General features: G+C 38.7%; 1 protein-coding gene across 7 annotated transcripts in view; it reads left to right on the forward strand.

The window, feature by feature from the left end:
• Window positions 1–13,536, forward strand: part of LOC6501769 (calcium-dependent secretion activator) — a 338,872-nt gene that overhangs the window by 121,436 nt on the left and 203,900 nt on the right. For all 7 annotated transcript variants that reach the window (XM_001967162.4, XM_014903838.3, XM_014903839.3 and 4 more), the window contains 3 exons: window positions 25–200; window positions 1,399–1,605; window positions 10,079–10,215. In XM_001967162.4, the coding sequence (XP_001967198.3) occupies window positions 25–200; window positions 1,399–1,605; window positions 10,079–10,215 (520 nt within the window). The remainder of the gene's footprint in view (window positions 1–24; window positions 201–1,398; window positions 1,606–10,078; window positions 10,216–13,536) is intronic.

Below are 13,536 nucleotides of genomic sequence, written 5' to 3' on the forward strand. Positions count from 1 at the left end.
TTAAACATTTTTTTTTAAATTAAGGCAACTATATGCGATCGGGAAATCTGTTTGGAAAAAATGGAAAAAGCGGTATTTTGTTTTAGTTCAAGTATCCCAATATACGTTTGCCATGTGTAGTTACAAAGAAAAAAAATCGGAGCCGTCGGAAATGATGCAACTCGATGGCTATACCGTGGATTATATTGAAGCTGCAAGTGGTAGGCATTAGTTGTCAATAACACAGGCCAACAGTAAAAAATCTCCACGCATCATTTCACCTGCTTCATAACCTTTAAGCTCCTCTGAACCAAAGTCCAGAACAAACATAGGTTCTATCACCCACAGTTTCCGCGGTACACCTAAGAGAAGAAATTAATCAAATTTTACCATATATTGAATTATGTAGGCCGTGTAATGGCGATGACCATCATTATTTCCAGTACATATCATTTTTGAAATGTATGTGTAACAAGTAAAATTAAAAAATGGTATCTAGCAGTTACCATATCTTTGGAATACTCATCCAAAGTTGAAATCTCAGATTTTCTACATTAATTTTTGGTCTTCAATGATTTTTCCCCAAACATTTTTCTATGGAAGATTTTTATTTTCTTATTGAAATCAGAAGATCATACTATATTTTAATTTTGGATTTAAGGAAAAATTCTAAATAATTTTATTGAATTTAATATAGGTGGCCAAACAATATTTTCTTCAATTAAATTGGAGTTTTTAATCTCATATTTTTAAAAAGTCATGGCTATCTAAAACTGTTTCTTTGTTCAAAACGTATCTATTGCAGGTTCAGCTGGTTTAGTAAAACTTGAAATTGTAGATAGCCATGACTTTTTCAAATATGAGATTAAAAACTCCAATTTAATTGAAGAAAATATAGTTTAACCACCTATAATAAATTCAATAAAATTATTTCGCGTTTTCCCTTAAATCCAAAATTAAAACATGGTATGATCTACTGATTTCAATAAGAAAATAAAAATCTTCCATAGGAAAATGTTTGGGGAAAAATCATAGAAGACCAAAAATTAATGTAGAAAATCTGAGATTTCAACTTTGGATGAGTATTCCAAAGATATGGTTACTGCTAGATACCATTTTTTAATTTTAGTTGGTACACATACATTTCAAAAATGATATGTACTGGAAATAATGATGGTCATCGCAATTACACGGCCTACATAATTCAATATATGGTAAAATTTGATTAATTTCTTCTCTTAGGTGTACCGCGGAAACTGTGGGTGATAAAACCTATGTTTGTTCTGGACTTTGGTTCAGGGGAGCTTAAAGGTTATGGAGCAGGTGAAATTGCGTGGAGGAAAAAAAAAGTTGGAAATTGTCGGCCTGTGTAATTTAAAAAGATTCATATAATAAAAGATAATTTTCTTTTTTTAATAGCAAATCTAATGTTTGGAATCGACTTAAACGGTGGTCGTTTTTTTTTCAACGCGGTTCGGGAAGGCGACAGTATATCATTTGCTTGTGACGATGAGAATGAGTGCAGTCTTTGGGTTATGGCAATGTATAGGGCTACAGGGCAGTCACATAAGCCAACACCTCCAGTAACACAGGATAAAAACTCAGCTATGTCTAAAATTCAAGGTGGTACGTATAGATAATATAAAATGTATATACCCTTGCAGATGGTAATATAATTGAAAGAGCTTAGCGCAGGATCTTATATGCGTATATGTCTGACTTTTCGTCAGTCCGGTGGTCTGTCTGTCTTTTTATAGGCAAACTATTCTTTCAATTTTAAAGCTTGCGACTTTAAACTTGGCACAAACAGAGTGCATGCAGTCTTTTCTTTTTATTTTATTTATTTTCAATTATATATTATATTATTTATATATGTATATAACAAATACATTGTACTAAATTTGATTAGTCGTTATTTAGTTGGCTTTAATCCAAATATAATATTGTCTTTTGGAAATGTGCTTTGGGCCGAAGTCCAAACCTTTTGGTCTTTATTTGTTGAATGATTCTTCGGGTCTGTCTTACATTTTATTTATTTCCGGCTGGGCTGCCTAAAAAGCTCGGTCTATGTATATCTATGCTCCTATATAAGGCTAGTAACAGAGGGAGCGCAGGGGTGTAGTATGCATGAGCTGTCAAGTCATGAGAATATGCTGACCATTGCGCTTGCTATAAGTGAGCAAATATGTGCGATCATATATCCACTGGCTATTTGCACGGGGCATTATGTTATGATACTTGTTATAATGACCCACGCATACTATCTGATTTATGAAATATTTATCTCATAATATAAAATGTCACTAACTGCAAGGGTATATCAACTTCGGCTCCTTTCTTTGTTTGTTGGAAGCTTAGAAAACCATAGAACAGAATTTAAATTATTTTGAAAACAAGAAAGGAAAGCTAACTTCGGGCGGAGCCGAAGTTTATATACCCTTGTAGTTGAGTCGCAGTCCGCTAGGTGGCGCCACGCATCTTATATTATTAGATATATAGCGGATCGTGTATAGGCGGCCGATCCTTATGAAATTTAGCATATTGAATTATTTTGCCCAAAGAGGAATCCATTGAAACTCCCATGCTTCTAATTTGAAAAACAACCAAGTGATGGCATTTCCGATCTATCATTTATATGGTAGCTATAGGATTAGACGGCCGATCCTTATGAAATTTGGCAGATCGGATAAATTAGAATGCATAGAAAGTCCCATCCTTCTAACTTGAAAAACAACGAAGTTATGCCATTTTCGATCAATTAGTTATATGGCAGCTATAGAATATAGTCGTTCCAACTTATATACTGCCTGCAAAGGAAAGAAGGATGTGTGCAAGTTTGAACTCGATAGCTTTAAAACTGAGAGACTAGTTTGCGTAGAAACAGACAGACGGACATGCTCATATCGACTCTGGAGGTGATCCTGATCAAGAATATACATACTTTACAGGGTCGAAGATGTCTCCTTCACTGCGTTGCACACTTTTGACCAAAATTGACCAAAAATTATAAAAAATTGTAACATTTTCAAATTAACTTACTTGTATTCACTTTCGATTATTTTAAAAGTAAATCGAAATAAAGTCGGAAAAACATTCCTACATTTTGCAATTAAAATCTGGTTTAATCTAATTAATTTCATCATCCCGTCAGACTTACTTGCAATTGGTAGTTTGAGTTTCCTAATTACCAATATAGAACGCTTTTAAGACGTTATATGCGTTAATCTGACAATTTACTTTTCATTACTTTTAGCTTTAAGATATATTGAAGCATAAAAAATTTTTAATTATTGGGTTTAAAAAAACTTTACTTTATTTGACTTTTTTTTGCTATTTTTTTTATTGTTTATATATTAGGTTATTTGGCCTCCTGGGGTAACTCCACAGCCAATTTGTGCAATTTTTTTTCAAGAAATGTATATCATTGAGATAAATCTATCTTTAGCGGGATCTATCTCTACAGAACCAATAGAGGAACCAACATCTGCGGCAGTAGTCGTTGTGGGGTGAATTCATTCGCCTAACATGTGTTCCTACTAGCCAGTGCCCCGTGATGACTCTTATAACCATGTTGATGCGGGTTCTTTCCCTTCTAAGTGCTTTTGATGTTCTTTTTTTTTAAGATTTTGGGCCAGAGTTTGCGGGGCAGCCGGCGGGCCAGGTTGGCGGGGGAGTTGGGGACGGTGTTCCAGCTGGTTTTCTTTCTTGCTTGCTTCTCTAAGTTGGAGCTTGTATGAGCTCCAGTTTTCTCTGGAGTGGTGTGATGGTGCCTATGCGCGCAAATTCGTCTGCTACGTAGTTGCCAGTGATGTCCCTGTGACCTGGTACCCAGATGACGCTTATGTCATACTGGTTTGCCATCTCGTGTAGAGATGATCTGCAGTCTGAGACTGCTTTGGAGTTGCTGGTGAGCGATGTAATAGATTTTATAACCGCTGGCTATCACTGTATATATTGACTCCTTTTTGTGTGAAGTTGTGTATGTTTGAGTATTTTAGTCCTTCCCTTATAGCTATCACTTCGGCTTAAAATACGGTATTGGGTAGTGTAAAAGAGGTTCTGATGCATAGTTGTTTGTAGTATAATCCTCCTGTTACTTTATTGTTTAGTTTGAAACCGTCAGTATAGAAGCTTAGTGCGTTCTCTGAGCCTGGGATTTGGGCTCCCCATTCTTCACTATTAGGAATGAGGGTCTGGAAAGGTGTTTGTGGATTGTGGGCTCCCTGGAAGTTGTTTAGTAGATTGGTAGAGTGGCCCAGTGGTTAAGGGTGCTCCATTGCTGGGTTTTCCTAAGCCTGATTACCGCTTTTTCTAGTTCTATTCCAGCTAGTCCTGGATTTGGTATGCTGAGTATGGCAGGGCTTCGTTTGCCTTTTTTGACATTTCTTTAATGTTGGAGTTCCAGTTTAGACTGCTATCCAAAATTAGCCCAAGGTATTTGGCGCTATTGCCTTTGGTTGTTTAGTCTTGCGGGGACGAGGGGCGGGGGTCCGTATTTCCTGCTGAAAAGAACTAACTCTGTTTTCTGCGCATTTAATCCCAGCCAGTTTCTGCTTGTTTAATCGGCTAGGGCTCGCAGAGCGTCTGTGGGTGTTTTCTGTGAACAGGATTGCGATGAAGTCCGCTTATGCCACTCTCCTGCAGCCTGTCAGGTAGCCGCGTATGTCACTGTTCTGCAGGTAGCAGCTGATTAATGAGTCCCACCAGGTGGTCATCTACTCCAAGAGTCCTCAGGGTTCTGGTTATGGTGTTCGGGAGAACGTTATTAAAGGCTCCTTCTATGTCCAGTAAGGCTACCAGGGCAAATTCCTTCTTAAAAAAGGCTTTATTTATTTTGGAAATGATCGCGTGGAGGGTCGTCTCGGTGGATTTTCCCTTTTTGTAAGTATGCTGCGAGTCTCTTTCTAGCGTCTTTAGCAGGAAATATGATCAATAAATTGTAGGGGTAGGCTTGCCCGAAGAGGACTCGCGATTTGAGCCACTGTTGTAGAATTTTGCGTATTGCAAGGGATCTGTTAATGATATTTAGGAGCCAATGTCTCCTGCTTGTTGGACTTGAGCCGGTATTATCTCATCTGGACCGGCCGATTTATAGGGTTTGAAACTTTGTATTGCCTTGTATAGGGTTATCAGGTCAATATCCAGTTTGAAGTTTGTGGGAGGGGCATTTCTTGCGCTTGTGTCAAGACTATCCACGGTTTGAGGATAGTCAGGTGGCTTAAGTGCAATAGTGTTTGACAGGATTTGGTAGTACTTGGACCAGTTGGTTTTTTTTATGATTTTGAAAAACAGCTGGTTCTAATTTTGAAGTGGGATGGGATGTTTCTATGAACCTGTGGTCTTAGAAAGAGTGTTTCTTTAGGACCTTTCAAAGGGTTACGTGGCTAAGTATCTGTTTCGATACAAGCATAGTAAGGAGCTTTGTGAGTGGTGAGCGTTAGAGTCACATCCTATAAGAAGGCCTAGGTTAAGCCTTTCGCTGTCCTGTACTACTAGCTGTACTTTTTCTACTAACTCGTCGGGGGGTTCCGGCCATTCATAGCCCATGTAGGATGACAGTGGTAGCTACTAGTAGCTTGCACTCTTAGGTCGTTAGTCCAGAAACCCTACCTCCTGCTATCCATAATTTGTGGACTAGGACTATGTCGGCTAGGACTGCTCGGCCAGATGGTGCAGTGGTGCAGCTGAGGCTGCCTTACAATTGTGGAGGCAGAATCTTATCTACAGAATCCGTAAGGACATCTGACAGCTTTCTTTATTTATGATTAAAATCTGGCGGTCATCTCCATCTCCACTTATCCCTTGGGACTTTGCCGACGGGTTTACTCCTCCGATAACCCTGGGAAAGATGCGTATTTTCGCAATCTCTGCGAAGGACCGCTGTGTGCGCAACCGCTTTGCCATTGGTCTTTTCGGCACATCCTAGAATCTTTCCCTTTTGGGATGTGCCTTTGGCTCCTGCTTCGGAGCTGGGGGTCTCGGCATCTTGCCATATTGTTTAATTACTTCTTTTACTCCATTCACCTTCTCAAACCACTTTGCGGAAGTTTTTTCTGATTTGACCCTTCCGTGGCTGTGCAGAATCTGCCCTGCAGTTCTCTTTTCGGCGTATGTGTACTTGTTTTGGCCAAGTTTGCTAGCCACATCAGGCTCGCTAACCTTTCCCGCATCTGCAGGAGGCATAAAGGCACTTGGGCCGGGAGATGGTGCCATGGTGGCGGTGGTGGGGGCTGGGTCCGCCCGGACCCTGCCTAGCTTGTTTAGCAGGTGGGTTCACTCGCCATCTGCGCCTTCTTTGATTTTTTGCCAGACTCACTCGTCATTGCCAGTGCCAGTTTTTGGAAGATCCCGACTACTTGATTGATAGGTATATTATTTGTGTTTGTTTATTCCATGCTGTGGTCCCACGGAAAAGGGACGATCCACCCCAGCGAAGGTACCCTGAGTCCTCCACTTGAGACTGGGCAGAGTTTGTATACCGAACCCCCAGCCAGGCTGACTCTCGGTACGGGTCGAGTGACACCTTAGTCGGGCCCGGTGCGATATGGTGCTTTGGGATTGGACGTGGGTTGGTATTGGAGTGTACGAGAGGGTAAGTGTGTGAGGCTACTTTTTAGAGGCGGCAACACAAGCGATTCGTCGGCATCGAGGTACCTTTAAAGGTCTTCTTCTAAGGTTGAAAAGCATAATGGCTAATTTTGAAGGATTAAAAGTGAGATTAATTAGGTTGCAAATATCTATAAACCGATTTACTTTCTCCTTCAATAAAATTTCCACCATCGAAAAATTCCCATTATAAAAAACTTAGAAAAAATCGTCAGTATAATGGATTAAAGTACTGTCGTGATCGTTGCTTAGATTATAGAATTCAGCTGTGCATACATATATTAACAAGAATTGGGCTTAGACAGCTTCCCTTTGTCGACTGTAACCTCTGCTCTAATCATAGTGAGAATTCTTTTGTTAAGGAAATTGACAATAAAATTGATAGGACTACGATTAAAACCCAGAGTAACTAATTTCCTAAGATTAGAATGTTAATAGCATTAAATGCTTTGCTTAGGTCTAGGACAACAACTGTAACATGGAAGCCACTAGATTTTTAATTGGCTATATTGTTCATTACATCATTAAAACATTAACTAGTTGAAGGGTTTTTTTTTAAAGCATACGACCTTGGAAGGAGAATATTATATATATTTATGTGATCCTCCATACAGAATTTAATCAGACTAAAAGACAAGACCTAAAGACAAGAAGTCTAGATCTTTCTTTGGAACAGAAATAAATTTTATTCTACGCCAATTATATGGAATAGTTCCGTTGTCTAAAGTAAAACTTAGTAAAAACACCAGCTTTTCAGTTGCTCAGCATGCAAAGCTTGGAGCATTCTGTAGGAGATATTGTCTAGTCCTTTTGGCGAATCTGGCTTACGGGATTTAAGAAAGACGATTACCATAAGTGCAAAGCCAGGAAAAGTAACATTAGTGCAAATCGCAGTGTTTAGAGCTAATGCTATTTGATCAATAAAAACATAATGGTCAGAGTCTGATATTGTACTTTTTGATGGTTTTACAAATCCTAAAAAGTTTTTCACAAACCTCATCCTACTTTTTTGGAACATATCTATTATTTTGATCTATTGTTTTCTTATTATTAGAGTGTATTATATGAGAAGATGAATAAAGACTGTCTAAAGTTGAAATTCGAATTTTTTACTTATTGGAGCTAAAAGTGGCAGATATTTGATCTACATCGATAAGAATTGGGAAGTGGTTACTATTTGAACGAGGAACACTTAAAATGAGGGTTGTTATTGTTAATAAAAGTAAAATCAAGAGTAGAGCTATATGAAGGATTAGGAGCCGTTCATTGTTTCAATATATCACGTGATTCATAGGGGGGTTTTGTTCATATCATGCGTTATCATTGTAGGGGGGAGGGAGGTGAATAAACCAGAAATAAGTATCACGTAATACTTGAACGGCCTCTTGATTCCAAGAATTGAAGATATATCTAAAGCAAGTCGTTTTAGGCTGTTTTCAGCAGCTTCAAGAGCTCAGTTGTCACAGTTCTGAATGTCTAATTGTTTAGTAGGACTAGGTTAGCAAGATAGAGTGTTGGTGAATTTTCTCTTTTGGAATGAATTCATGCTTCTTTAGAGCAGCTTTTCAGCTGATCATCGTGTCGTGGTTCTTGTTTTCATTATTTTTTGTTTTAAGAGTTTTCAACAACTTTGTATTGTAATTTTGTATTGTTTTGTAAAGATGGGACAGAATATTTTCTTTGCCATGTAGGTTGTGGAAAATCTAAAGTGTCATTAATGCCTACCTCATCTAAGATTTAAAGAAGGGAGGGGCATCTTATTTTTTTCTGTCCTTGATAAGTTTTTAAGGGTTATTCATTTTTAAATTACATAAGCTCTTTTACGAGCGGGACATTCAAGAGAAGTGGCTGAATGGTTTTGTTTGCAGTTAGCGTAGATCAGTTGACTAAAAAGTTGCTCTTTAGTAAGAGTAAGAGAAAAATTACTACATTTTGGTTCGGTTTGTTTGCAATTCAGAGCAAATGGTTTAATCTATAAAGACGAAATAATGTTAGTCTAAAGTGTGCATCCCAGTGAAGGAGACATCTCCTACCTAATAAAATATATATTATTCAACATGATTACCTTACCTCCATTTTTGGCAACTTTATCTTATCTTCAAAATATCATAAGGATCGGCCATCTTTTTACGATCCGAAATATATCTAATAATATAAGCTGCTACTTAACTGCAAGGGTGTATCAACTTCAGAAACGCAGTGAAGGATACATCTTCGACCGTATAAAGTATATATATTCTTGCAGGATCACCTCCTGGGTCGATAGCTGTCTGTCTGCTTCTACCCAAGCTAGTCCCTTAGTTTGAGAGCTATTCAATTGAAACTTTGTACAAAACCTTCTTTTGGCCTTTTCTCTTTCCTTTTCTTTTTACCTTTTTTCAGGCAGTATATAAGTCGGGACGGCCGGGATCGGTAGACTATATCCTATAGCTGCCATATAACTGATTGATCGGAAATGCCATAACTTCGTTGTTTTTTTAAGATAGAGGGTTGGGACTTTCCACACATGTTATATTTGATCAACATATCTTATGTACAAAATTTCATAAGGATCGGCTTACTATATCCTATAGCTGTCATACAACGATCGGAATTGGCATAACTTTGGTGTTTTTTAAGTTAGAAAGATGGGACTTGGTACAGATTCTATTTTGGATAAAATATTCTGATTTGCCAAATTTCATAAGGTTCGGCCGCCTATATACGATCCGCTATATATCTAATAATATAAGATGCGTGGCGCCACCTAGCGGACTGCGACTGAACTGCAAGGGTATATCAACTTCGGCTCCGCCCGAAGTTAGCTTTCCTTTCTTGTTTTTTTTATAATTTATTATATAATGAAACTCTCATAAGAATCGGCCTCTCATCTGTTAATTTATTTAAACAATATAATTTCCCACAACTACGAAACAATTTTGAATTTTAAAAAGGATTTTGGGCAAATTTTTTATTAAAATTTTAAAATTTACCTAATTCCAAAACCGTTTTAAATGAAAATACGTGACGAACCTACATGCAAAACCCAAAGTTCGTCACCCTTTCTTTACCTCGTCAAGAGGTTTTTTTATATTTTTTTTTTCCGAAATATTTTGAAATTGAATACTTGGTTTACGTGATTTACTTGTGTTTTCGCTAAAAGCCTACGCACTTTTATGTTTGAAATGATTGCATGGTTTTCTATTTTTTTCTAAATCTTAATTGAGGCGATCGCGGAAAAATCATAGGGCTAATTTGGACCTATATACTTGATCTATGGAGATATGCACTTTAATGTCCAAAAAAGTTAATTCACATATTTATGAACGAAAAAAATTAAAAACTGCAAATAATGATTATTTTTATTTCTTTTTTTTGGCTCAGAAAACAATGAATATTTTTGATTTTTTTTTATTCCGCTCAGAAAATATTAATTATTTTGTGATTTTTAAAATACAACTCATAATGATTATTGTCGCTGGTTGTTAGTACACTAAAAAAATGTTTTATTCAGACGCAGACAAAGCACGGAAGCATGGAATGGAGGATTTTATAAGCGCTGATCCTTGTAAATTCGATCATGCAACACTTTTTAAGACCTTACAAAATCTTACACTTGAATATCGACTTAGTGATCCGTATGCATCCCTGGTAAGTGTATTTAACTTATTCAATTTTCTGATATTATAATATCTTACTATGAAAATATCCTTATGAATTTTCGGTAATGAAGCGACAAAAACACCACGTTTTGTACCAAAGTTTTGTACGTATTCAAAGTAGAAAATTCGCATAAATGTATAACCTATTGCATATTTATCATTACTTTTTATCATTATGGGGGGCCACAATTTACAATTTTGCAATTCCAAAAGTGCTTTAGAAACCAAAAAGTTTCTAGGTTTTTAGTAACTTCTTCAAATTTTTCGGAAGGAAATTTACCAATTTTATCGTTGCACGACAAAAGGTTTTTACTTTTTTTTTAGTTTTATAAGTTAATTTATTCATGACATTAACAGATATCTTTTGTTAAATAAACATAGCTTGCAAATAACTGTTAACCGTTTTTTTGCTTACGCTCTGTTTGCAAGAGCAACCGAAACAAAGCATGCCGTTTCGGTTCCTCTCTGAGCAGCAGGCTTTGTTTTGTTTTGTTTCGGTTTTCTGTTGAACGAATTACAATGAGCAAATCATGGAACTCTCATCTACCGAACATCGCTCAATGAGAGATTTGAGTGACACTCGCACAGAGAGACTCAGTAAAAGACCGATTGACTGAAAAAGTCAGCGCAAAAAGTCTTTTCAATAATTTGTTTTCGTTTCGCTGCACAGTGGTACATGGTACATGAAAATTGACGGAAAAATTTATTAAAATTTTAAACGTTAATTTTCCAATTTCAAACTAATATATTGATTATTTTAATTTAAAAATGAATAGTTTCCTTTTAAATTCATTTATTTTGAGTTAAGCTTAACAACTAAACTTTGGACCACTTTGTTGTCCATTTTGTTAAATATAAAAAATTGATGCACTTTTTTATTAAGTTCTCGTCCCATTTTCAATAAATTTGATGAATCATTGTTTACACGAGAGATTTACAAAGCAAATTGACAAGTTGAGCCCACTAAACTTTACATACACACATACATGCACAAAAGACTTTTTGAATCGTCGAACGCAAGCAAACGGTCCTAGAATGAGCAGACCAAACGAAAACAGAAAAAAGTGAGCTTTGACTGAGCGCGAGCAAAATTTGTTTACGAGCAACTCAATCGGTTGCTCTCAGACTTTGTGCTCAAAGTCTCAGTGGCAAACACTTATTTTGAGACCGCTCGAATCGGTTAACAGTTATTTGCAAGCTATGTAAATAAAACATTCAAATGTTGTCTCGTTTGAACATTGAAAGTTACCTTTTTTTTTTTTTTATTTTTTTTTTTATTCCTATTACTCCGCTTGGGAGCTTAGGGCATCAACAAGTGCATTCCATCGGACCCTATTCTGCGCTGTTCTCTTTGCCAAGTCCCAGGTGATGTTATTGTCTGCGAGTTCGCGTACTGTTGATCGGCGCCAGGTTAGCTTGGGGCGTCCCACTCTTCTGCTTCCTTGCGGGTTCCACTCCAGGGCCATCCTAACTATGCTGTCTCGACCTTTCCTTAGTGCATGACCAATCCATTTCCATTTTTTCTTCTTTATCTGCTGCTGAATTGGTGCTTCGTTTGTGCAGCGCCACAGGTCATCATTGGTTATTCTATTTGGCCAGAATATACCACATATGATCCTAAGGCACTTATTGACGAAGGCTTGCAGCTTTAGTACCATTCTTTGCGATGTCAGCCAGGTTTCCGATCCGTACAGCAGTACGGCTTTGATGCACGCATTGAAGATACTCAGCTTTGTTTTTCTGCTGATCTGCTGGTTTCTCCATATGCGTTGCAATCTCCCGAAAGCAGATCTGGCTTTGCTCAGACGATTCTCCATGTCTTTTTCCACTCCCCCGTTTGCGGATATTACGGTGCCTAGGTATACGAAGCTGTCGACATATTCGACACTTTTCCCGCATATGGTGATCCTGCTTTGGTGGGAGTGGTGGATCCGCATCGCTTTAGTTTTTGCTGAATTAATGGAGAGTCCAACTGCTTTGGCCCGCGCTTCGAGGTCGCTGCATTTGGCTTGGATGTCGGTAAATCTATGAGCTAGGAGGCAGATGTCGTCCGCGTAGTCCAGATCCTCTAGGTGTCTGGTGAGGCTCCATGTTATGCCATGGTATGCGGTTCGATCTGCACACTTCACTCATAATCTCATCGATCACCAAGTTGAACAACAGCGGTGACAAAGGGCATCCTTGCTTGACGCCAGTGTTCGTCTGGAAGGGTGCACTGATTTTTCCATTGTGTAGTACCGCCAAATCCGCATCATCGTACATAGCTTTCACTATGTTTATGATCTTTAGCTGTACTCCCTTCCATGCAAGCGCCCGCCATATCGCTGCTATATCTACTAAGTCGCCTTCTGGAAATCGATGAACAGGAGGTACAGCGGCGCGCGCCATTCCACAGCTTGTTCGGTGTTTGCGCGTAATGTGTTCGCTTGGTCTACGCAGCTTCTGTGTGGCCTAAAGCCTCCTTGTTCATCGCGTATTGTTGGCTCGACTTTTTCCAGTAGACGTTCATTCAGTAAAGTGGCTAGCACTTTGTAGCTGGTGTTCAGCAGGGTGATTCCTCGCCAATTATTGCAATCACTGAGGTCTCCTTTCTTCGGCAATTTTACGATGATACCTTTCTTCCAGGATGGGGGGATTCGCTCGTTCTCCCATATGCTCTCGAAATGCGGGTGCAACGTTTCGGCCATTAGAAGCGTGTCAACTTGGAGCAGTTCTGCGGGTAAACCGTCCTCTCCGGCTGCTTTGTTGTTCTTCAATTTCCTGATTGCATCACGAATTTCTCTAACAGATGGTGTCCTGTGAGGAATTCTGGTGTTGGTGTTGGGTACAATACTTCTGAAGTCGTCATCTGCGCTGCTCGCATGCTCTGTGTGGCTGATTTCTAAGAAGTGTTGTCGCCATCTGCGGATCTGGGCATCATCATCGACAAGGGGTGTTCCGTTGACATCTCGTACTGGATGGTTCTGCTTTTGGTAGCTTCCAGATAGCTTACCGATTGTCTGGTATAGTGAGCGCATGTTGTTGGCGTTGGCGGCGCTCTTTGCATTTTCTGCAAACCTATCTATCAGTACTCTCTTGTCATTTCTGGCTGATTTCTTCACTAGCTTGCAGAGTTCCTTCCGGAGTTCATTCCGGACTCTGCAGTCGTGATCCGCTTTCGACTTGAGGGAATTTCTTCTACTGATAAGCTCCCATGTGCGTGTCGAGATCCAGTCTGTGCTCCTGCATTGTCGGGTGCCAAGCAAACCCTCCGCGGTGCTCCTCAGTGTGCTGCATGTGTGTTCCCAGGAGTGGTTCTGCTGTGGTGTTA

Source organism: Drosophila ananassae, assembly GCF_017639315.1.
Source record: "Drosophila ananassae strain 14024-0371.13 chromosome 4 unlocalized genomic scaffold, ASM1763931v2 tig00000061, whole genome shotgun sequence".
Lineage (NCBI taxonomy): Eukaryota > Metazoa > Arthropoda > Insecta > Diptera > Drosophilidae > Drosophila > Drosophila ananassae.